Genomic DNA, 21681 nt, shown 5'->3' with positions numbered 1-21681 from the left:
GTTCCTTCATTAACATGCAAGTTAAAAAACTAACTGCACAGGTATTACATGATGCATGTGACGTTAATGTGCGCTGAACAGCGGAACGCATAACTAAAATGAAGAGAAAAAAAAAAAATCACATATTGCTTTTAAAAATTAGCAATGAGTAATGGTGCAATTTATGCGATTGACTCGGACTAGGTTAAAACAAGCCCTAATATATTTTTTTTAAAAAAGGCTGTATTTCTATGCCAGAGGATGACAAGCTGTGACTTTTTGGATGTTGAGGAACGACAAAGCTAGCTTGCTGAACATGCCAAGTCATGCAGTTCCCCCACAATAAGACAACAGCTTGGCCAACCTTGTGCCCTATTTTATACCACTAATGTTGTGGCAGGACTTGCTTTAATGCTCAAACTATTTACAATGGTCCTATACAGCTCTTATTGACTACAGTACTTACATGTTCTCTTTCTTAGCTGAGCTTCCACTGCTGTTCAAACTGACATCAGAGCCTGCCCCTATATCTTCTGCCGATTTTTCTTTAAGATAAGATCTGCTGGCTATTTCTGTCACTGACTGACTTTCTTTTGCTTTGGTACCAAGAGGCAATGCCTCTCCTGGCGTGCCTGGAATATTCACCACAATCTCACTGCCTCTATTTTGCTGAAAAGGGAAAGGTGAAGTACATACAGGGGTATGAGCAGCTACCTGACCTTGACAGTACTGTATACTCATTAAATTAAGTCCAGTATCATAGGCAGCTGTATTTATCGGCAGACATAGTGCAGTAGGAGCATCCTTGACCACCTTCGTAGTCACGACATACAATGCAGGACGAACCACAGGGGTATTGAGTGAAAAGGTAGGAGCTTGGACAATTTTAGGCTGTTCCAAAATCAGTGTCTTTTTCTGAACTGGCTGACAAGTTCCCAACCTCGTGATATTTCCCCCGGGACTGTAGAGTTCTGTTGCCATCCTTGTAGAGCTGGCCTTTCCCATGTTTAGGAGGAGCTGCTGGTCTGTCCCTGAAATGTACTTAAGACCAGCAACAAAGTTTCCAGAAACAGGTGAACTGCCTTGTGTTCCATTGACTCCAGTTTTTAAAATAACTCTTTCAGGAGTGGTTTGGAGGACCTTCTCAGCTGGTCTCACCACTCTGTTTTTGTCTAGAAAACATTCTCTCTTTACAATGACACTATGTACAGGAGCAGATATCTTGGGCACTTCTGCAGGTGGTCGCTGTATTAGTCTGAGCTGGGGTACAACAACATCTTTATAGTCCTGCACCCGCTGTATTAACGCCGGCTGGGGAACAGGTGCAGTTGAGCGGTCCTTTTCCATGACTTTTTGAAGGATGGTCTCAGTCTCTGAACTGGATAAGACTCTGGGTTCTTGTTTTATAGGTGGAGGAAGAGGAGTGCTCAGACTGGCTGGAGAGTCAGTCTGTGTAACAACATTTAAGCTGGTAGACTGAGGTGCTTTTTGCGCAGCGCAAAGTTCTGCAGACTCCCGTGCACGCTCCGCCAAAAATTTCCTTATCTCCTGCTCAATGCTATCATCACTGTCCACAGAACTACTATCTTGTGCTTCAGGCAAAGCACTACTCAAACCCAAAGACTTGTCTGAGGCACTGGCTGGTTTGCACTCAGGTTTATTTGGTGACAAGTCTGAATTGCTTGCTGTGCTCCTGTTTTCCTCCTTCACGTTGAAATTAGGATTTAAAGTATCTTCTTGGGAGTTGCTGGAATTTAAAAGGCAGCTTTTAACAGCAGGTTTGAGCAAGCAATCCTTTAAATCACTTCCACTGCCAAGCGAATCTAGGGTCCTGGTAGTGGTTTCCCCAAACCGGACCCTTTTCCTATACAGTGGTCTTCCATCCTTTGGTCTTTTTTTGCATTTTCTCTTAGATCTGAGGAGATCCTTTATAGCAGAATCCAAATCCTCATCACTGTCCAAAGAACTGCTTGTATCAACGTTACAGTAACTCCGCTTTTTGGTGTAGGTCTTCCTTTTTCCTACAGTTATTCCAGGGAGTGACACAAGACTTTCAGTTGCCTCCTGAACAATGTGCTTGGCTTCTTCTGATTTGTAAGATGCCTTGGAGCGCTCTTTCATGCCAACATCTGTATTTCTGGTCTGCAAGATTTCTGGAGAAAAAGACAATGTACTCGCTATACCGATAACTTCTGCATTCCTCTTTTCACCCTTCCCAACCAGGTCTTTCTGTACAGCTTTGCTCTCTGTTAATTTTCCCTTCTGGGACAAGGTTTTATTACTGGAAAGAAAGTGTTGCTTACGTTGATCAAGTCCTTGCAGATTTGGAGAGGACTGTTTGACAGGAGACATGGCAAGGCTTTCTTCTTGCGCTTTACGGGCAAGAAATTGTTGTATCTCCTGTTCAATGCTGTCATCGCTGTCAACTGAGCTGTCACTAGCACAAGGGGATTTTGGTTGAGTAGGTGGTCTTTCTTGCGAAATTACATAAGTAGTTTCTGGTTGAGAAGGCAAAATTGCTTTAGAAATGTCAAGTATTGCTTCAGCACACATTAGCTCCGCTGCTGTCTCAGCTCTGCGTGTTGCAACTTCACATTTTGCATTAGTATCATCTCCAAAATAAAATGTCCTTTTAGTAGTGGGGGGATGACAGATTGCGGTGTCTTGAGATGCTGCATGACTGCTGGAAGGAAGTTTTCTTTTTTTGTAGTCTGTGTTTGTATGTGATTCTGGAGAGGATTTTCTTTCTTGGCAGTGAGAGAAAGTTTCAGAATATGTAGTAGTGCTATTTACCTCCTTCTCTAGAGAGCACTTATGGGCCACAACAGGATTTCCTTCTAGCCTGCTCTTTTCTAACTGGTACAGTTGAATTGCTTCCTCTATACCGTCATCACTACTGGAGTCCGATAACTCTCCACATTGCCTTAAGACAGTTTCATTCTTCTGTTCCCTTTGCTTAACTGAGCCAGACAAAGGCTTAGAATAGATACTGGTTTTAAACTGGTCACCCTTCTGCTTAGAACTTTTAGGTGGCAGAACAATGCTTTCAGAAGGCAGCTTGTCAGAAAGCCCCTTGATCCCTTGCTTGGGGCCTTGCTTAAATGGCTTTTGCTTTGGTTTAGCAGTTATGTTGCTCTGGGCAGCCTTGGCAGTGCTTGTGTCACTCACAATATTTTGCAACTTCTTCTGATTCAGAAACTGCTCAATCTCATCCTTGATGCTTTGTTCAAAGGAATCGTCACTGCCCACACTTTCTGGAGAAGAGCATTGGGAACGGTCCAGACTGGAAAAAGCATTGCAGGTGGTAGTTGAAGTGACCATTTTAACAGGTGACTTGCGTGCAGGTGCATTACTAGAAGTTGTTTTTAACTGGTCAGGATGATTATCACTGGGGCTTGGGTTCTTTGTGGCAACAGTGGTAGATGAAGCATCTGCAGTGCTTCTGTTTTTCAGATATTCCTGAATAGCTTCTTCAATGTCTCTGTCAACAGAATCATCACTGTCTGAATCCAGCGCTGGGGAACTTTCCTCTTTGACTTTGAACTGTGTGGGAAGTGTAGAAGAAGCCTGTTCCCTTGTGTGCCCCTTAAACAGTGTGGCACTGGCTTTTAGTCCCCGATCATTGCTTAATTCCCCCTTTCTGTTCTTCTGCATAATACACTCATATTCAGCTTTCACTGCACAAGAAGATTCATTACTTTGCTGACTGTCTATAATGCCCAGGTTTGGTGCTTTGTGTATCTGTTCAGAATGAACTACAGACAGGGGCACTTCATGGGTAGTTTTGGGTCCAAATGGCATCCATTGCGTCGGAAAAACTGCCACTGGAGGGGCATTCACTAGAAACATTCTAGCAGAAGGGGAAGAAGTCTGTAATCAGCAGCTCAGGAAGCTTTCACATCCTACAATCAGAAAAAAAAAAAGATAGGTAACCAGAACAAGAAAAAAATAAAACAAAAATACCTATATATTGTTACAAAGTTAATTCTTTTTTACTAGGCTGTTTGTCCACACCTCTGCAGTAAAATGACTACTGGGGGTCACTCAGTAAGGGCTCATAGACACATGTGCGTTCACGTGCATTTGTAATGAATTTTCAGTGTGTTCATGTTGCCATTTTTAGCCTTTTTGTATACAGGGAACTGCATTTACAGTGCGTTCCAGGACAGTTAGTTTTTTTTTTTTATGCACATAAAAGTATTACAAGGGTCACTGAAATGAATTCAATTTTCTTGCACCAGGCCTGATGCAGTGTACAGGGCGAGTAAACCACAATGTCAGGTCTTCTTTATCATTACTTTCTTTTCAACCCTGTGCCCTAAAAACTAACCTAGGCTTGGAAACAGCACCAGCTCCCATGTAAATTTTATAGCATATCTGAAAACTTTCTGCATGTGTACTCTGCTCGCAGCACCTCCATTAAAGAGGAGACGTATTCGTACAATGGCTTGTGGCTACCAATAAGAGGTTGTTGTAACGGTCTCACATTGCAAAGAGGTAGAAAACCTGAGAACCTCAGACTCGTATTTCAAATTTTGCAATAAAGGATGGAGAAGGCCAAACTCAATGTTCCAGGAAGCCTGCAGTATAATGAACACAACTGTGGTGCAGAACACTACTGAAAGGACAGTATAGGAGGCTGTTTTTACTGCTTTGTAACTGACACTAGAACTGGGAGCACAGTGTATGCACCGTATTGACCGCGAGATACAGCAGCAGCAACACAGTGGTGGTATTGGGTATACAGTGCACAGCATGTACAGTATAGAGTGCAGTAAATATAGTAATAGCATGTCTCTTGTGTTAATGATTAAACTATTTGTAAAGTCTATTTTTTTTTTCTCTACCACCTCCCACCCAGCCACTGTACATATACAGCCGGTTGGGAGTCTCGTCCTTCTGATTGGACGTTCCTGAACGTCCTGCAGAAGGAGCGAGATTGTGCCGCTGCGGGCACGCGCAGTGGCACAATCTTAATGTGCCTGTGTCCCTCGGACACATAGCAACAAGTTTTGGCAGGAGGGCCCTGTGATTGGCCCTCCTGATCACATGACGGCTGTGTCCAATTACAGCCGTCATGTAATGTAAACACAGCCGTTGTAATGGCTTTGATCTCTTCTCCTCACACAGATCCTGTCAGTGAGAAGACCAGAGGATCTGTGCTGCAGCCAGGGGATCAGTGAGTTTGAAGCATTTTTTTGCTAATTACTCACTGATCACAAGGGGGGGGGGGTTGCGCTGGTAATCAGAACATTGATTACCAGTGCAGACCCTGGGGGGTGCCACTAGAGCCACCAGGGATGCCCACCCATGACCACCAGGGATGGCAATCAGGGCTCAGGGAGCCTGCCAGTGGTGCCCTCCCCATCAGTGCCCATCATTGCCATCCATCAGTGCCGCCCACCAGTGCCCATTATTGCCCACCAGTGCAGGAAAAAATGTATTTACAAAATTTTATAACAAATTTTTTTTCAAACTTTTTCGGTCTTTTTTTTTTTTGGTTTTTCATTTGTTTAGCAAAAAAGAAAAAACCTTGCGGTGATCAAATACCACAAAAAGAAAGCTCCATTTGTGGGGGAAAAAAATGACATTCATTTGGTTTAGGTACAGTGTTGCATGACCGCGCAATTTGCATTCAAAATGCAACAGCGCTTAAAGCTGAAAATTGGCCTGGGCAGGAAAGGGGTGTAACTGTCCTGTATGGAAGTGGTAAAAAAAACCAAACATGTTATATCTGCCAGCGCTGTGCAGTTGGTTTTGCACAGAGTGGCTGGGATCCTCCTCTTCTCGGGTCCCTATTCTGAGCTCCTTGCCCCTCCTTCCTGTTAAGTGCCCCCACAGCAAGCAGCTTGCTTTGGGGGCACCCGAGTCAAGTCACAGCTCCGTGTCAATTCAGACACGAAGCCACGACCCACCCCCTATATCCCCTGACTGGCTGACTAACTTTGATTGACAGTAACAGGAGCCAAACACGCTGCTTATTTAGCCAATAAGGAGGGGAGTCCCGGGCAGCTGAAAAACTCTTGCAACATCAATGGATAAAGATGGCCTCAGGTAAATATTAAGGGGGGGCTGCTGCACACTTTTTTTTTTATCTTAATGCATAGAATGCCTTTACAATCCCTTTAAGACCAGTGTGAGCCTGGAGGATTGTATTCCCTCAAGCAAATAAAGTATTGCAAGAACTACAGAGAGTGCCGACTATATTCATTAATTTACATGTGTTGGAACTGACAGAAGCTTTCCATTGCATCGCATTTGAAGACATGGATACCTGACACAGGTAAGCAGCAGCTTGTTGTATAATTTTCTCTGGTGTAGAGTGCAGTGGGTACAGCGGATGGTTGTGTATTAGGGATCGACCGATATAGCTTTTTAGGGCCAATACCGATACTGATTTTACAGCCACGCTTCAGGCATATACATGATATCCGATGCCGAAATTCTGCACATTTATTTTTACACTGTCCTTTTAAAATAATTCTTTTTTTGATCACTTATTGCTGTCACAAGGAATGTAAACATCATAGTAGGCAGTGACAGGTACTCTTTATGGAGGGATCTGGGGTCGTAAAGACCCCAAACCACTCCTTTGCACGTAAAAGCATTCAAAACGCCAAGTTTGGCTGTTTTGAATGCTGTCTTTTTTTTTTTTTTTAAATCTGGCGCCTTTAAGGCTCCAGTACCCAGAAGTGATGTCATGACATGGCCTCTGGATTTTTACATCGGCGACCCGATCATAGCCGAATTCAGCTTTGTTCAGGTATTCGGTCAGCCGGCGGACATGTCGACTGGTTGTTCGGGCCAGATAGACCCCGCACTCCAGCCTGCACCACATCTCGTCAGTCAGTCAACTTACCTTGTTCCTCCGGAATGACAGGCAGCTTCCCCTTCAGGCTCCTTCATTTCCCTTCTCGGCAGCCTTCTCCTCCCCCCTTCTTCGCCAATAGCATGCCTTCTCCTTTTGGAGAATCGGGAAACAGGTCTCAGGACCCACTTCCTGATTGGCCAGGAGGAGAATCAGTGTGGCAATAGTGAATATTTATTCGCTATTGTCACACAACTGGGTGGGCTTAGGGTGCAGTACTATGTAAATTAGGGGGCTGTACACATGGATGGGGGGGGAGGGGGCGGCACCCCTGTGCCCCCAATGGACGGGCCACCACTGGTGTACAGTACAGGCTGCGGTATTACAGTATGCAGTGTACAGTATGGAGTGAACAGAGCACTACGACCAGTATGGAGTTTATGGCATACAGAGCAGCAGGAAGAAGTACAGTCAATATGAAGTGAGGTGTGTATAGTATGGGGTGTACTGTGTACAAAATAGTATGACCGGTATAGGGTGTACAGATCAGTAAGAAGCGGTGCAGTCAGTATGGAGTTCAGTGTGTAGAATATAAAGTGTATGGTGTACAGATTAGTAGGATCAGTAAGGAATGCAGGGTGTACAATGTACAGAGCAGTAGAGGTAAGCATGGAGAGCGGGGTGCACAGTATGGTGTTTACAGATTAGTGTAAACCAGTATGAAGAGTTGGGTGTAGAAAGCAGCGCGGAGAACACTATAACCAGCATGCAGTGACGGGTGTAGAGAACAGTGAGCGGAGAGCACGGAGCGCAGTGCGTAGTGTGGGGTGCAGAGAGCATGTCAATGAGGAGTGCAGTGTGTACAATCTGAGGTGTAGAGTGCAGAAAGTACAGAGTGCAGTGTCGGGTGTAGAGAGCAGAGAGTACGGAGTGCAGTGTGTACAATGTGAGGTGTAGAGAGCAGAGAGTACGGAGTGCAGTGTGTACAGTGTGGGGTGTAGAGAGGAGAGTACGGAGTGCAGTGTGTACAATGTGGGGTGTAGAGAGGAGAGTACGGAGTGCAGTGTGTACAATGTGGGGTGTAGAGAGCAGAGAGTACGGAGTGCAGTGTGTACAATGTGGGGTGTAGAGAGCAGAGAGTACGGAGTGCAGTGTGTACAATGTGGGGTGTAGAGAGCAGAGAGTACGGAGTGCAGTGTGTACAATGTGAGGTGTAGAGAGCAGAGAGTACGGAGCGCAGTGTGTACAATGTGGGGTGTAGAGAGCAGAGAGTACGGAGCGCAGTGTGTACAATGTGGGGTGTAGAGAGCAGAGAGTATGGAGCGCAGTGTGTACAATGTGAGGTGTAGAGAGCAGAGAGTATGGAGCGCAGTGTGTACAAGGTGAGGTGTAGAGAGCAGAGAGTACGGAGTGCAGTGTGTACAATGTGGGGTGTAGAGAGCAGAGAGTATGGAGCGCAGTGTCAGGTGTAGAGAGCAGAGAGTACGGAGCGCAGTGTGTACAATGTGGGGTGTAGAGAGCAGAGAGTATGGAGCGCAGTGTGTACAAGGTGAGGTGTAGAGAGCAGAGAGTACGGAGTGCAGTGTGTACAATGTGGGGTGTAGAGAGCAGAGAGTATGGAGCGCAGTGTCAGGTGTAGAGAGCAGAGAGTATGGAGCGCAGTGTGTACAATGTGGGGTGTAGAGAGCAGAGAGTACGGAGTGCAGTGTGTACAATGTGGGGTGTAGAGAGCAGAGAGTATGGAGCGCAGTGTCAGGTGTAGAGAGCAGAGAGTATGGAGCGCAGTGTGTACAATGTGGGGTGTAGAGAGCAGAGAGTACGGAGTGCAGTGTGTACAATGTGGGGTGTAGAGAGCAGAGAGTACGGAGTGCAGTGTGTACAATGTGAGGTGTAGAGAGCAGAGAGTACGGAGCGCAGTGTGTACAATGTGGGGTGTAGAGAGCAGAGAGTACGGAGCGCAGTGTGTACAATGTGGGGTGTAGAGAGCAGAGAGTACGGAGCGCAGTGTGTACAATGTGAGGTGTAGAGAGCAGAGAGTATGGAGCGCAGTGTCAGGTGTAGAGAGCAGAGAGTATGGAGCGCAGTGTGTACAATGTGAGGTGTAGAGAGCAGAGAGTACGGAGTGCAGTGTGTACAATGTGAGGTGTAGAGAGCAGAGAGTACGGAGCGCAGTGTGTACAATGTGGGGTGTAGAGAGCAGAGAGTACGGAGTGCAGTGTGTACAATGTGGGGTGTAGAGAGCAGAGAGTACGGAGTGCAGTGTGTACAATGTGGGGTGTAGAGAGCAGAGAGTACGGAGTGCAGTGTGTACAATGTGGGGTGTAGAGAGCAGAGAGTACGGAGCGCAGTGTGGGGTGTAGAGAGCAGAGAGTACGGAGTGCAGTGTGTACAATGTGGGGTGTAGAGAGCAGAGAGTATGGAGCGCAGTGTCAGGTGTAGAGAGCAGAGAGTACGGAGCGCAGTGTGTACAATGTGGGGTGTAGAGAGCAGAGAGTATGGAGCGCAGTGTGTACAATGTGAGGTGTAGAGAGCAGAGAGTATGGAGCGCAGTGTGTACAAGGTGAGGTGTAGAGAGCAGAGAGTACGGAGTGCAGTGTGTACAATGTGGGGTGTAGAGAGCAGAGAGTATGGAGCGCAGTGTCAGGTGTAGAGAGCAGAGAGTACGGAGCGCAGTGTGTACAATGTGGGGTGTAGAGAGCAGAGAGTATGGAGCGCAGTGTGTACAAGGTGAGGTGTAGAGAGCAGAGAGTACGGAGTGCAGTGTGTACAATGTGGGGTGTAGAGAGCAGAGAGTATGGAGCGCAGTGTCAGGTGTAGAGAGCAGAGAGTATGGAGCGCAGTGTGTACAATGTGGGGTGTAGAGAGCAGAGAGTACGGAGTGCAGTGTGTACAATGTGGGGTGTAGAGAGCAGAGAGTATGGAGCGCAGTGTCAGGTGTAGAGAGCAGAGAGTATGGAGCGCAGTGTGTACAATGTGGGGTGTAGAGAGCAGAGAGTACGGAGTGCAGTGTGTACAATGTGGGGTGTAGAGAGCAGAGAGTACGGAGTGCAGTGTGTACAATGTGGGGTGTAGAGAGCAGAGAGTACGGAGCGCAGTGTGTACAATGTGGGGTGTAGAGAGCAGAGAGTACGGAGCGCAGTGTGTACAATGTGAGGTGTAGAGAGCAGAGAGTATGGAGCGCAGTGTCAGGTGTAGAGAGCAGAGAGTATGGAGCGCAGTGTGTACAATGTGAGGTGTAGAGAGCAGAGAGTACGGAGTGCAGTGTGTACAATGTGAGGTGTAGAGAGCAGAGAGTACGGAGTGCAGTGTGTACAATGTGGGGTGTAGAGAGCAGAGAGTACGGAGCGCAGTGTGTACAATGTGAGGTGTAGAGAGCAGAGAGTATGGAGCGCAGTGTGTACAATGTGGGGTGTAGAGAGCAGAGAGTATGGAGCGCAGTGTGTACAATGTGGGGTGTAGAGAGCAGAGAGTACGGAGCGCAGTGTGTACAATGTGGGGTGTAGAGAGGAGAGTACGGAGTGCAGTGTGTACAATGTGGGGTGTAGAGAGCAGAGAGTACAGAGTGCAGTGTGTACAATGTGGGGTGTAGAGAGCAGAGAGTACGGAGTGCAGTGTGTACAATGTGGGGTGTAGAGAGCAGAGAGTACGGAGTGCAGTGTGTACAATGTGGGGTGTAGAGAGCAGAGAGTACGGAGCGCAGTGTGGGGTGTAGAGAGCAGAGAGTACGGAGTGCAGTGTGTACAATGTGGGGTGTAGAGAGCAGAGAGTATGGAGCGCAGTGTCAGGTGTAGAGAGCAGAGAGTACGTCAATAAGGAGTGCAGTGTGTAGAGAGCGGTGCAGGGAGGAGAGGACGGAGCTGTGTGTGCACAGCAGATCCCCCTGCAGGCTGGAGGAGGCGGTGGAGCGGGGTGTACACTAGGCCAGCTCTGGCCGCGCAGTGTGGAGGTGGAGCTGGTCTCACACAGGAGGCTCGGGGCCGGCACTCAGCTCCGTCTGTCTCACGCACACAGGCCGGAGAAGGCGCCCATCCTCCGATCTCCTCAGTTCCCACCACTCCGGACTTCTACATAAGCCTTCTCCGTTCACTTACCTGCCTCTCCGTTCGACCGGTTGCCATCTTCTTCCCTTTCAAGGCCCGACACAGCGGACAGCCCGGCAGCGATCCTTCCCCTCACCAACGCGCTGCACGGGAGCGAGCACGTCCAGTCGTGTACGTACTGCGCGTAACCCCTCCACACTATCCAATTGCGCGCCGTTCCTTCCCCGCCCCTCCCCTATACCTTTACCACTGGTCACCAAAGCCCGCTTACTGTACTCCTTTACTGTAAGTGTCGCGCCTGCCCCTCCCAATCCGTTTTTACGTAAATGTAGTCCCGCCTCCTCTACTTACTCCCGGTTCCCGCCCCCATAGTACCTCTTTTCGGTTACCATGGAGACGAGTCACTATCCTTGATATATGAATATAACTCAGAATGTCCCTTCACCCCTCCCCCATCAGACTGCTTTGCCCAGTCCCCACCCTGACCTACAAAGGAACCTGTGGGGACAGAGGTGTGGAGGTGACAATCAGAGGTGGTCTATGGACCTGCTGAGTTCCCAACTCTCCCTCTGTCCCTCTTTCCTCCTCACGTGCCTCTCATTTTTGTCCGATTTATAGAGTTGTATATAAAATTCACTTTTTATCTTTTAAAAAGCGTTTCCCAGTGCTAAACCTTCCAATTTCTAAATTGATGCATTTGTAAATTCCCGAAGCCTAAATAAAGGAATAGTAGTGATATAAAAGCACTTGTGCATTTAACCAATCATTTATTTGTACAGCATGGCAGGGGGTGTGTCTTATGCCTATATACATTATCTAATAGGTGTCCCTTGTTCCCATCTCTGGAGGTATGGCTGAGCTCACACGCCGTCTGCCAGATCCTGAGGTCACTCTATGTGACTTCTAATTTCTGACATACAAGCTGAAGGCTCTGGACAAGTCATGCCACATAGTGGAGGGGAGGTCTTTTTAGGACCTGGTTGTGTTTTCAGACTGCTGTCTGTGCCGGCCATGACAAGTTCTCTTTAACCACTTTACCACCGGAGCATTTTGCTGTCTTACACCTGGGCCACTTTTTGCGATTTGGCACTGTGCGACTTTAACTGACAATTGCGCAGTCGTGCGACGCTGTACCCAAACGAAATTTATGTCCTTTTTTTTCCCACAAACAGAGCTTTCTTTTGGTGGTATTTGATCACCTGTGCGATTTTTACTTTTTGCGCTATAAACAAAAAAAGAGCGTAAATTTTGAAAAAACAACAATATTTTCCACATTTTTTTATATGAAATTCCCCCCCAAAAAAATGTAAAAATCAAAATTTTTTTAAATTTTTTGCCAATTTGTTTTCTGCTACCTATGTTTGGTAAAAAAATTCACAATAAGCGTATTTTGATTGGTTTGCGCAAAAGTTATTGCGTTTACTAACTAAGGGAAAGATTTTTGTCATTTTTGGTGTTTTTTTTTAAACGCGTAATGGCGGCGATCTGCGATTTTTTTTTGCGGGACTGCGACATTGCGGCGGACAGATCGGACCCTTGACTGACATTTTTGACACTTTTGGGGGTACCAGTGACATTACTGCAGTAATCAGTGCTATAAATATGCACTGTTACTGTAAAAATGACACTGGCAGGGAAGGGGTTAATTTTATTGGAGAGGGAGGGGTTAATGTATGCCTGGTGCTTACTGACGTGTGGGGGGAGGTGACTGAGTGACACAAGGACAGATCCAGGGTTCAGCTATGCTGAACCCTGAAATCTGACCCTGCCTGTCACTTCAGAGATCCGCCCGCTTGTGTTTACACAAGCAGGCGGATCTCCACACTAGATGCCCGACGATCGGGGAAGAGCGGCGGCGATTGCCGCTGCTCCTCCCCTGGCCCGACTCCCGCTGTGACTGAATACAGCAGGAGCGAGCCTCCGGCGCCGCCCACAAGGGGGAGTGTCTGATGATGTAGTACTACGTCGTCAGACGATAACGAGCCACTTTGCCGCAGTAGTACTACGGTACTCGGTGGTAAAGTGGTTAAACCCATCAATTTACGTTTTTAAAAAAAAAACAGTTAACCAGTTGCCGACCACCCGGTTTTACTGCAGCAAGGTGGCACGGCTGCGCAAAGGTCTACCTGATGCGTGCGCTCACCATCCCCGCAATGTGCTGATTGGTTCAGAATCAATCAGTCATCAGGTCCAGGCCAATGAATCATTGTGAGAGTCATCATCATATACTAGTGTAGAGTTATGCTTCAGCACTTTAAATGGCACTGTATGACTCTGAGGATCTGTGATGGAGTTGGGCCCCCATCTGGTGGTTATTTTAGGTACTGCGGATATGTCTCTGACTATTAAGGTTCTCTCCTGGAATGTCAGGGGGCTTAACTCTAAAATAAACGGGCTCTAGTGTTGAAATACATCCAGTCTCCTCACCCTCAAATAGGGATGAGCTTCGAGTTCGAGTCGAGACTACATTCGACTCGAACATCGGTCGTTCGATCATTCGTTGAATGACGAACAAATGTGCTTCTTCGCGGGAAATTTTAGTTTCCCATAATGCACTGAACGCGCGCCGCGCGTGCAGCGCATTATGTGATTGGCCAAAGCATGCACCCTGACCTCATGCTTTGGCCAATCAAATGATCTCTGCCATGATTGGACTAAAGGCAGGCTGCCTTTAGCCAATCATGGCTTAGGGGCCAAGTACACACCCCACACTACATAAAGGCTGCTCGCGCACTCAATTCAGGCAGGGAGAGAGTCGTTTTTTTTGGAGTCAGACAGTGCAGAGAGACATTTCTAGCAGGGGGGGGGGGGGCGAGGCGAGGGTCCTGTGTGAGGTAGGGATAGATTGATTTCTTTACATCATATCAGACAGTATAGCGCCAGTGAGTGAGTAGCATTGTGTAGGGAGGACCAAGGTTCCTGTGTGAGGTAAGGATAGATTGATTGAAGAGAAAAAGGGGATTAAAGAAGGTGCGTGTGTGTGGAAACCAACCGGCCCTTAGTTTGCTATACTTACCCACCAGTCTGCTGACAAACCAAATAAACCTGTCTAACATAATAGGTTAAAAACAGGGGTTTAGTTATAGGCTGGTGTCTCATATAAAGTCCCAATTTGCCTTTACCATCTATACTATTGGGATGGGGTTGTGTGTCTCCCAGCTGGTCATTTTTTAGTTTGCACCCTATGGCTTTTACATAGCCATTAGTTTTTCAATACCAGTCATGGCTGGGAGCAGGTTGGGGGAGGATTGGGCCATCTACAAGCTCACCTGTTTCCCATTCATCTATTAGCATTCATGTACTTCCATGTTTGAGACACTCAGGTTGAGTAGTGTTAGGAAGTGTTAGGACTGCAGGATACACAGGGTGCCGTGGAGTGGCCTGCAGCTTATAAATGCGTTTGCAAATGTGTGTTAACTAAACCCCTGTTTTTAACCTATTATGTTGGACAGGTTTATTTGGTTTGTCAGCAGACTGGTGGGTACGTATAGCAAACTAAGCGCCGGTTGGTTTCCACACACACACGTTCTTTAATCCCCCTTTTCTCTTCAGTTTTGTTATATACAGGGATGGAGACGCTGAGCAGTGCTCGCCGGTGTCTCATCTAAAGTCCCTAAACTGCCCAAATTTTCTAGGATAGATTGATTTTCTTTACATCAGATACCAGTACCAGTATTGTTCATCGGTCAGTTTCTGCAACATTCTAAAATATTTATAGAACTGTAGGAATAGAGATCACTACAGATATCAGCCAAAGTAACCTTTGCTCAGTTGTGGACTTTTCTATAGGGGTCACATACCTGTGGGAATAGAAATCACTACAGATATCAGCCACAGTAACCTTTGCTCAGTTGTGGATTATTCTATAGGGGTCACATACCTGTGGGAATAGAGATCACTACAGATATCAGCCACAGTAACCTTTGCTCAGTTGTGGATTTTTCTATAGGGGTCACATACCTGTAGGAATAGAGATCACTACAGATATCATTCCCAGTAACCTTTGCTGAGTTGTCGATTTTTCTATAGGGGTCACATACCTGTGGGAATAGACATCACTACAGATATCAGCCACAGTAACCTTTGCTGAGTTGTGAATCTTTCTACAGGGGTCACATACCTGTAGGAATAGAGATCACTACAGACATCAGCCACAGAAACTTTTGCTCAGTTGTGGATCTTTCTATAGGGGTCACATACCTGTAGGAATAGAGATCACTACAGATATCAGCCACAGTAACCTTTGCTCAGTTGTGGATTTTTCTATAGGGGTCACATACCTGTGGCAATAGAGATCACTACAGATATCAGCCACAGTAACCTTTGCTCAGTTATGGGTTTTTTTATAGGGGGGGTCACATACCTGTAGGAATAGAGATCACTACAGATATCAGCCACAGTAACCTTTGCTCAGTTGTGGATTTTTCTATAGGGGGTCACATACCTGTGGGAATAGAGATCATTACAGATATCAGCCACAGTATCCTTTGCTCAGTTGTGTATTTTTCAATAGAGGTCACATACCTGTAGGAATAGAGATCACTACAGATATCAGCCACAGTAACCTTTGCTCAGTTGTGGATTTTTCTATAGGGGTCACATACCTGTGGGAATAGAGATCACTACAGATATCAGCCACAGTAACCTTTGCTCAGTTGTGGATATTTCTATAGGGGTCACATACCTGTGGGAATAGAAATCACTACAGATATCAGCCACAGTAACCTTTGCTCAGTTGTGGATTTTTCTATAGGGGGTCACATACCTGTGGGGATAGAGATCACTACAGATATTCCCAGTAACCTTTGCTGAGTTGTGGATTTTTCTATAGGGGTCACATACCTGTGGGAATAGACATCACTACAGATATCAGCCACAGTAACCTTTGCTGAGTTGTGGATTTTTCTATAGGGGTCAAATACCTGTGGGAATATACATCACTACAGACATCAGCCACAGAAACTTTTGCTCAGTTGTGGATCTTTCTATAGGGGTCACATACCTGTAGGAATAGAGATCACTACAGATATCAGCCACAGTAACCTTTGCTCAGTTGTGGATTTTTCTATAGGGGTCACATACCTGTGTCACTAGAGATCATTACAGATATCAGCCACAGTAACCTTTGCTCAGTTGTGGATTTTTCTATAGGGGTCACATACCTGTGGCAATAGAGATCACTACAGATATCAGCCACAGTAACCTTTGCTCAGTTATGGGTTTTTTTATAGGGGGGGTCACATACCTGTGGGAATAGAGATTATTACAGATATCAGCCACAGTATCCTTTGCTCAGTTGTGTATTTTTCAATAGAGGTCACATACCTGTAGGAATATAGATAACTACAGATATCAGCCACAGTAACCTTTGCTCAGTTGTGGATTTTTCTATAGGGGTCACATACCTGTAGAAATAGAGATCACTACAGATATGTGGAAGGTAGTGTTTTGGCCTCGTTGGACAAAGCGGTCAGCAGGAAGGTGCACATTACTGCTGACTCTTGGTCCAGCAGGCATGGACAGGGATGTTACATTTCTTTCACAGCACACTGGGTAACTCTGCTGGCAACTGGGAAGGATGCAGGACAGGGTTCAGTCTTGCAGCTTGTTTTGCCACCATGCCTCCAAAAAGCTGGTGCTGGTTCTGCCACATCTGGCTACTCCACCTCCACCTCCTCTTCCTCCATGTTCTCTTCTGCGCAATTCTCCTCTGCAACAGCAGTGCTCCCTAAGCTGTCTGTCTAGGGGATAAGAGTCAAACCGGTGAAGAAATGTTGTCAGCTCTGCAAGGGCAGGCTCAGACATGGTTGACGCCACAACAGCTTGAGCCAGGAATCGTTGTATGCGATAATGGCACCAATCTTCTCTCCACCTTCCGACAGGGACACTTGACACATGTTCCATGCTTGGCACATGTTCTGAATCTGGTGGTGCAGCGTTTTGTGAGCAGATACCCGGGCTTCCAAGATCTCCTGAGGCAGGCCAGGAAATTCTGTGGCTGTTCGTTCAATGCCAGTGCTTGCTTATCTGACATTCAATGGGAATTCAACCTGCCCGCCAACCGCCTCATTTGTGACATGCCCACCAGGCGGAACTCAACGTTGGCAATGCTGCAGTGGCTGCACATGCAGCAAAGGGCCATCAATCAGTACCTGTGTGAGTATGGAACAAGGATAGGGTCAGGGGAGCTTGGCTTTCTTTCGCCACGCCAGTGGCTTTTGATTAAGGATGCATGCATCGTCCTGTCACCATTTGAGGAGGCAACTCAGATGGTGAGCGGGGACGATGCATGCATCAGTGACACTATCCTGCTATTCTACCTGCTGGAGCACACGCTGCATGGAATCATGGACAGGGCACTTGAGGAAGAACAGCGGCAGGAAGAGGAGGACTTCCTTTCCTCACAAGGCCCCCTTTGTGCAGATATCATTCCTGCAGGGCCACAAAACACACAGGAGGAAGAGGAGGAAGAGGATGAGGATTTCGGTAGCATGGATGTAGAGGAAGAGGATAGGACACAGAAGTCTTCAAGGGATGGTTTTGATTCCCCAGAAACCCCAGGAGTTGTACATGGTTGGGGAGAGGTTGCTCCTGCTGACAATGTCATCCTTAGTGACCCAGAGAACTCAGAAGCTCATGCCTCCTCCAACTTACGTTGCATGGGCTCCCTGGTTCTGCAAAGCCTGTGAAAGGACCTGAGGATTCGTACTATCAAGGAGAGGGATAATTACTGGTTGGCAACCCTTCTTGATCCACGTTATAAGGGTAAAGTTGCAGAGCTCATCCTGCCTTCGCAGAGGGAGCAGAGGATGAAACATCTTGAGGAGGCCTTGAAAAAAAATTGTGTACCGCCTTTCCAGACACTGGGAGGTCAACATTCTCCAGATGTGTTTCTGAGGCATCGTTCAGCCAAAGGATAAGCAGTGGAGAAGGCGGCCGGCTGACCAATGCCTTTAAACAGTTCTTTTGTCCTCAGCAGCACCCAGGGCTGTTAGGTTTAAGCAACCATCGCCAGCGTCTCCATCATATGGTGCATGATTATCTAGGTGCAAGAGCAGACTTGGAGACCTTTCCAGCTGCACATCCACTGGCTTACTGGGTCTTGAGGATGGACCACTGGCCAGAACTTGCTCAATATGCAATGGAGCTACTGGCCTGTCCTGCTTCCAGCGTGCTTTCTGAACGGACGTTCAGTGCCGCTGGAGGTTTTGTGATGGACAAAAGAGTGTGTCTGTCCACAGACTCTGTTGATCAGCTGACTTTCATCAAAATGAACCAGTCCTGGATAAACAAGAGCTATCAGGCCCCTGATGCTGATGTAACAGATTGAATTTGCTAGGGGTCTGCCATCCTTTGAAGACTGCATATGCTGCCTATCCTATTCATCTACCTTGATTCTGCTAGCTTCCAACAATGTTTTTGGTTTAGGTCACTACCAACCCCCAAGGCCTAATTTTTCTGCACTTGTATGACAGGTGTATACAATTTAAATGTCGTATGTCATTTTTAACAGCAGGCCCTGTCCCTTTGCCCTGCTAACTGTGAGGGGTTACGGTGTTCAGGCACCACCAACACCAAAGGCCCAATTTTTGGCACATGTGTAGCACATGCGATTTCAAATTTGCATGGATTTCTCACCAGCAGGTCCCATTCCTGCACCCAGCAAGAGTAACTGCGAGGCCTTGGTTACTGTGTTCAGGCACCACCTTCCGCAAAGGCCCAATTTTTGGCACTTGAATAGCACATGTGATTTCAAATTTGCATGGAATTCTTACCAGCAGGTCTCGTTCCTGCAGCCAGCAAGAGTAACTGTGAGGGGTTGGTTACGGTGTTCAGGCACCAGAAACACCATAGGCCCAATTTTTGGCACCTGTATAACAAGTACATGCAATTTCATATTTTTATGGATTTTTTAGCAGCAGGGCACATTCCTGCACCCAGCAAGAGTAACTGCGAGGGGTTACGGTGTTCAGGCACCATTAACAACCAAGGCACAATTTTTCTGCACCAGTATGACAAGTACATGTGATTTGAAATTTGTATGAATATTTGTATATGACATTTTTTGCTTTAGAAATGTTAGTATTGCTGCAGCAGGCTACATACATCGTAAAGATGCACTACTTTACAGGCACATTCATGGGACCCACCAGGCACGATATTTGAAAGGAATTTTTCATTTTTATAGTTTCACTTCAAGCCTCATTAAAATCAGTAAATCAGTGCTCCTTTAAAAACGATAGTTTTTAAAAATGTTTTTTTCATTGCTATATGTTCCCCAGGTCAGGACCCGGACCCCCATACACTTTTTTGGGGCAATAACTTGCATTTAAGCCTTCAAAATGAGGCTGTTTGATTTTCGAGGTTTAAGTCCCATAGACTTCAATGGGGTTCGTTTGTTCGAACAAACTTTTCATCTGTTCGCGGTGTTCTCGTGCAAACTGAACCGGGGGGTGTTCGGCTCATCACAACACTCAAATAATATTTTTACAGGAGACTCACTTGATAGGAAATAAAATACTGGCTATGCACTGTCCTTGAATCCAAAGAGCCATAAATGCCACATTCTCGTCTTATGCCTGAAGGGTCACAATTTTACTTCATAATTCTCTGCCTTGCACCATAAACACAGACCCTGTGCTAACAGACCCTGGGGGCCGCTATGCAATGGTGATCATGGAAATTCATTCCCATCGCCTGGTGTTGGTGAACATGTATATTCCTCCCCATTTTCCAGTGTCATTTTATATGAAATATTGGAAAAGCTAGCATCTCATTCCCCCTACAGGCTGTAAATTGCGGGTGATTTTAACAATATCCGAGACTACTCCCTTGAAAAATCTAATCAGGGCAATCATCAGAAATTTTGGGGCCCCTTACACAGCCTTAGGCCTGGGCCTCTCCGGGCCTGACCACAAACATTCCGCAGGGCCCGCGCCCTCTGGCCGTCCCACCAAATCCACCCACTGGCCATCCCACCAAGTCCTTCAGTGCACCGACTTCTATTTTAACACTCCATCCAATCCATCAAAGAGACATCCCCAAATATTCAACAAATAGACATCCCAATCCAGTAAAGGGACAGCCTTATATATTCAGCAAAGAGACATCCTAATCCAACAAAGAGACGGCCTCATATATTCAGCAAAGAGACATTCAGCCGCCATGCTTTAGCAATTGCTAGTTACTACAGCAGCAACAACTCGGTCTCGTTGGTTGGGGCCTGGGCGGCCAGGCCCCTTGGATCGCCTGGGCCCCCTACATGTGTATGGGCTGTCCCCCCCTGGTGGCTGCCCTGCCTCTAATCCAAAATGAGCCCCTAACCATGTGGAATGAGGTGGTTGGCTTCACTGAGCTATGGAGGTGGAAACATCCCATGGACAGATTTTACTCGTATCTCTCCCCAGTGTTTAACTCTTCATCCAGAATAGATTTGGCCTTTGCCAATGAGGCTCTATAACTTAGGTGCAGGGTGTTACTTACCTTCCTGTGGGCATATCAGACCACACCCCACTTCAGATTACCTTGCAGATTGGGGGTCATAAATCCAAGAGGTCCTGGAGACTGTCCCCTGGGTGGGTGGGGGAGCCTATGGTGGAGGAGATATTTAAACCACATAAAGATTCCTTCTGGCAGATTATTGAGGGATCAGTCATGGGAGAGATTGAATGGGTTCACATTCAAGGCTACTTCCAGAGGGATATACATAGTATCAGCTATCAAGGCAGCAAGGGAGGAACATAGTCACGAGCTGGCACATGCTAATACCCCTTCTCCTGATACTCTGACAGATTTGCAAGATGCTTGTAGAGCTTTACATCTCCACTACCAAGGCATAACACACTGCTCCTTGTAACAGGTTTTTGAACAGGGACTAAAATGGGAAACTGCTAGGATTATTAATGACACAAGACAAATTCCAGGCAGTAATCCAGTGCATTTCCTCACAACCTGGATCATTACTTACAGATAGAAATTATATATTTCAAACATTTGTCTCCTTTTACAAGGACCTCTACTCACCTATACCCCCTTATGATGTAGAGGACCTGTTAGCTGTCCTCAATCCCCTGAGCCTGCCTGTTATACCTGAAGACATTTGAGAGACTTTTGAGACCCCATTTAGGGAGGAAGAGGTAACTTGCGCAATAGGATCCTTTCCTAATGGGAAGGCACTGGGTTCAGATGGACTACCTATAGAGTGGTGTAAACACTATGCGGAAGTTCTCTCCCCAAAGTTACTTAAGCTATTTATGTAATGTTTTGAGGCTGGTTCCCTTCCTCCCTCCTTCTATGAGGCACGCATGGTGTTGCTAGCCAAACCAGATAAAGATCCCGCTAAATGTTCATCATATAGGCCTTGCTTAACCTAGATTTCAAAATTCTCACTAAACTGCTAACTAACAGACTCATGCCAGTCCTCGAGCATTTAATTTCTCATGATCAGACAGACTTTATGCCGAAAAAAATCCACGGATAGCAACCTTCGCAGGGTATTTACACATTCGCAAATAGGGCCGGATGTATCCAGCGGAGGGGTCCTTGTTTTTTTAGATCTAGAAAAAGCATTTGATTTAAAAGATTTGCAATATATGTCTATGGTATTCAGGGCCAGACTGTGTATAAAAACCAGCCTTGGAAATAATTTCATACCAATCCCATAGCATTATTATACCAGCCCAAAAGCATAATGTCATTATTTTCTTGTTCATGGTGCAGGAGATGCAGGGGCTGGGGACAGGGTACAGGAGATGCAGGGGCTGAAGACATGGTACAGGAGGGGGCAGCGGGCATGGTACAGGAGATGCAGGGGCTGCGAGCAAGGTACAGGAGATACAGAGGCTGTGGGCATGG

The 21681-nt window shown here is 46.6% G+C and overlaps 1 protein-coding gene across 1 annotated transcript; it reads right to left on the bottom strand.

The window, feature by feature from the left end:
• Positions 1 to 225: 225 nt before the first annotated feature.
• On the bottom strand, positions 226 to 11012 carry PPP1R26 (protein phosphatase 1 regulatory subunit 26). The gene is made up of 2 exons (XM_082264616.1): positions 10879 to 11012; positions 226 to 3881 (listed from the first exon to the last, which is right to left on the bottom strand). The coding sequence occupies exon 2, from the start codon at positions 3826 to 3828 to the stop codon at positions 442 to 444; it is 3387 nt and encodes a 1128-aa protein (XP_082120742.1). The 5' UTR covers positions 3829 to 3881; positions 10879 to 11012; the 3' UTR covers positions 226 to 441.
• Positions 11013 to 21681: the final 10669 nt, after the last annotated feature.

This window comes from Pelophylax lessonae, assembly GCF_965119305.1.
Source record: "Pelophylax lessonae genome assembly, chromosome: 7".
NCBI lineage: Eukaryota > Metazoa > Chordata > Amphibia > Anura > Ranidae > Pelophylax > Pelophylax lessonae.
Note: the sequence above shows the minus strand (reverse complement) of the source record. Positions and strands in the feature narration are given on the sequence as shown.

Excerpts from the sequence above, each read along its gene's own strand:
- PPP1R26 (XM_082264616.1), bottom strand. The coding sequence starts at position 3,828 with ATGTTTCTAGTGAATGCCCCTCCAGTGGCAGTTTTTCCGACGCAATGG.